Source organism: Eimeria mitis, genomic scaffold, assembly GCF_000499745.2.
Source record: "Eimeria mitis Houghton genomic scaffold, Emh_scaff751, whole genome shotgun sequence".
NCBI lineage: Eukaryota > Apicomplexa > Conoidasida > Eucoccidiorida > Eimeriidae > Eimeria > Eimeria mitis.
The window spans coordinates 12,399-15,045 of record NW_013575499.1 but is presented as its reverse complement, the minus strand read 5'-3'; the positions used below and the strand labels follow the sequence as shown (position 1 = coordinate 15,045).

Sequence of the window (2,647 nt, the reverse complement as noted above, 5' to 3'; positions counted from 1 at the left end):
GCAGGCATGGATGTGCATGCGCATGCATGGAACGTTCTGGAGATGCAGTGTGAACAGGCGTGTGAGCTCGCTTTGCTTTATCCGCACTCTTGCTCAGTATCTACTGAGGCGTGGTGTTGCAGAGCTGCAAGGCGTTCGTGCGACGGTGCGGGCCATCACAGGCGACCTCACTGTTTTGGGGACGCAGCATAAGCGCAGCGAGAAAGGCGGTAGGAGACAGTGCTCATAGCACCCCACTGCAAGATGCAAAGGCAACGGGAGGCAAGCAGTCGGTCAGCATGCGTATGATGCTTCTTGCGCGTCCTAAACATTGTTGACAGCCGTTGGGTTGTCCACAAGGAGCGATTCGGCATGAACGCCCCGTACATCCAGCTGCAGCGTTTCGCAGTTAGCGTGACGCTTGTGGTTGGTTCAGTTGCGGTGGCCGAGCTCAGCTCCAGCTGCCGACAGGCGCCTACGCACTATTTGGCAAGAGGATGAGGGATACGCATGCGTAGTTGTTGTGGGGTAAAGGAGTTTGCTTTCGTTCATGTATTTGCCCGGATGTGGATATCCCTCTTCTGTCGCTGCGGTGCCGCTGCGCTTTGCCCAGCAAGTACGGGATTACAGGGAAATTCATTTGCTTGGCGTGGGTATGGATTCGCTTATGGGGCGTGGTGTTGCAGCGCTGGAAGGCGTTTGTGCGACAGCAGCCGCGATCACTAGTGACCTCGCTGAGCTGGCGAAGCAGGATAGGCGCGGCCAGAAATGCGATAGGAGATGGCTAAGTCTACGTATGTCCCACGATAAGTAGACTGGATTACCAATCCAGGAGCTCACGAGGTAGCCTGTTTACTGAAGACATTCATACCTGAGGAAAACTGCAGCCTAGGGCGCCTTGAAGACAAACCATAGAAAATATTCACTGCATTTACATTAAAAGCCCAGAGCGCGCAAGTCCTTGTGGAGCTATCCGTGGGCACGAGAGAAAGCGAAACCTGTTGTTCCGTCTGGTGCTCCTCAGAGGTTGCAGGTCCGCTCACGGCCGTGAAAAAGAAGGGTAGGGTTTAAGGTCTATTTCTTAGTTCTTATGGTTGAGGGTTTAGGGCTTAGCGTTTAGGGTGAACGGGTTAGGGCTCGACGAGGTTTGTCGAGCTGTTTTGCTATCGAAGGAAGCGCATATGGTATGTGCCAGTGACTGGCGTGCACTGTCTGCAAATGACGCCAAAAACTATCCCCAGCGCCCGAGTGTTGTAGTAAAAGCAAGCAGGATGCAGCCCGTCGGTATCCTCCTACATGATGTTTGTAGCGCGTATTGAACACTTTCAATTCTTGTTGGTCATACACGCATGACCCATGCTGCGATTTCGATCGTTTCACAGTGGGTAAGAAGATCACGCTTGGTTTGCTTGCCCTGGTTGAAATCACCTCTCTCCGCCGAAAGGAGTACGCGCTGTATTTGGTGGAGTGCTAGGGGCCCTGCACGTATGCGCACCGTGGGCTGTGTAGAGTTTGTGTGCTCGTTTTCATATCCGCTGTATGGAGGAGCCTTCTCTGATATTGCGGTCGACTTCTGTTTTGACGAGGTATCATGGACGTGACAAGGAGGCATAGCCGCGACGATCATGGATGCGTCGCTGTTTCTCGATTCGATTCATGTTTAAAGCGGTGCGCAGGGTATGCAATGCCAGCGGTCCATCGGTCTGCAGGCGTGCAATGTTTTTCGTACGTCGGGTGGGCAGGGCGATTCCTTCCAGTTGGCCTCCTGGGCGGCAGCAGTTGTGAGAAGATGCACCATGGAGGCAGTTGCACTGTGCAGTTGGCTTTCGTCACACAAGCATATGGCGCCCCCGCAGGCAGGTTGCGCTACCCCTCTAGATATGCATATATGTATACTGCTTTTGGGGACGCCGCTGCGTAGGGGTGTAGGGTGCATGCAGCATTTGGTGGAAGTGCCGATGGGTGCCGTGAACGTATGCAGGCCATATGCGCATTCCCGGAATTCTACATCGTTTTGGGGATTAAACCTTTTGTTGCGTATCTGTTGACTGGATTGGCTTGCGTAGAAAGTACGCATAAGGTCGGGGCCGCGTTGCAAAATTGTGGTGACGTCGTGAGCCAGGTTAGTGTGCATCGCGGCTGAAGTACGAGAGGTAGAGTGGCTTTGGATGTCGATGTTGCACTCTGGTGTAGGAACATGCGGCGTTCGGCCTGTGTCGAACGCGTAAGCTGGAATGTTGTCGCGTATTTAGAGATGGAGGCACTAAGGTAGAAGCAGTTGAGACTGGCCGCTTTGGTGTATTTGCTTTGCCTGGGTGACCCTGCATCTTCGATGTGTGTCTGCAGGGCAGACCAAATGGCTATAGCTGCCTGCAGTATTCGACAAGAGAAGTGTTTGTTGAGTGTGGTATGTCGCATGAGTGTGACGGGTAGAGGCGTTGAGTTGTGAAGAAGTGATTGATGCATTGAGTATGGGTCAACGTTTCTATGGTGGTTGCCGAGTTCGCAGGGGCGAGAGCAGCGGAGCTCCTGGGAAGGATGAGGATGTGACGGTTTTCAGGGATGGCGCAAATGGGTATGGCGCTTCATGACCCATCTGCAAAGTACGGCTCTTCGGGGGCAGGTGAGTTGCTGATGCTGCATGCGTTTTGCTTTTTGTGCCCCACGC

At 53.5% G+C, this 2,647-nt stretch overlaps 1 protein-coding gene across 1 annotated transcript in view; it reads left to right on the top strand.

Moving 5' to 3' along the window:
- Positions 1–2,176: 2,176 nt before the first annotated feature.
- EMH_0021420 (uncharacterized protein) overlaps positions 2,177–2,647 on the top strand; it is a gene marked incomplete at both ends in the record, with an annotated part of 1,280 nt that continues 809 nt past the window's right edge. Inside the window, 2 exons of the mRNA XM_013501765.1 lie at positions 2,177–2,247; positions 2,489–2,554. Coding sequence (XP_013357219.1) covers positions 2,177–2,247; positions 2,489–2,554 — 137 coding nt within the window. The remainder of the gene's footprint in view (positions 2,248–2,488; positions 2,555–2,647) is intronic.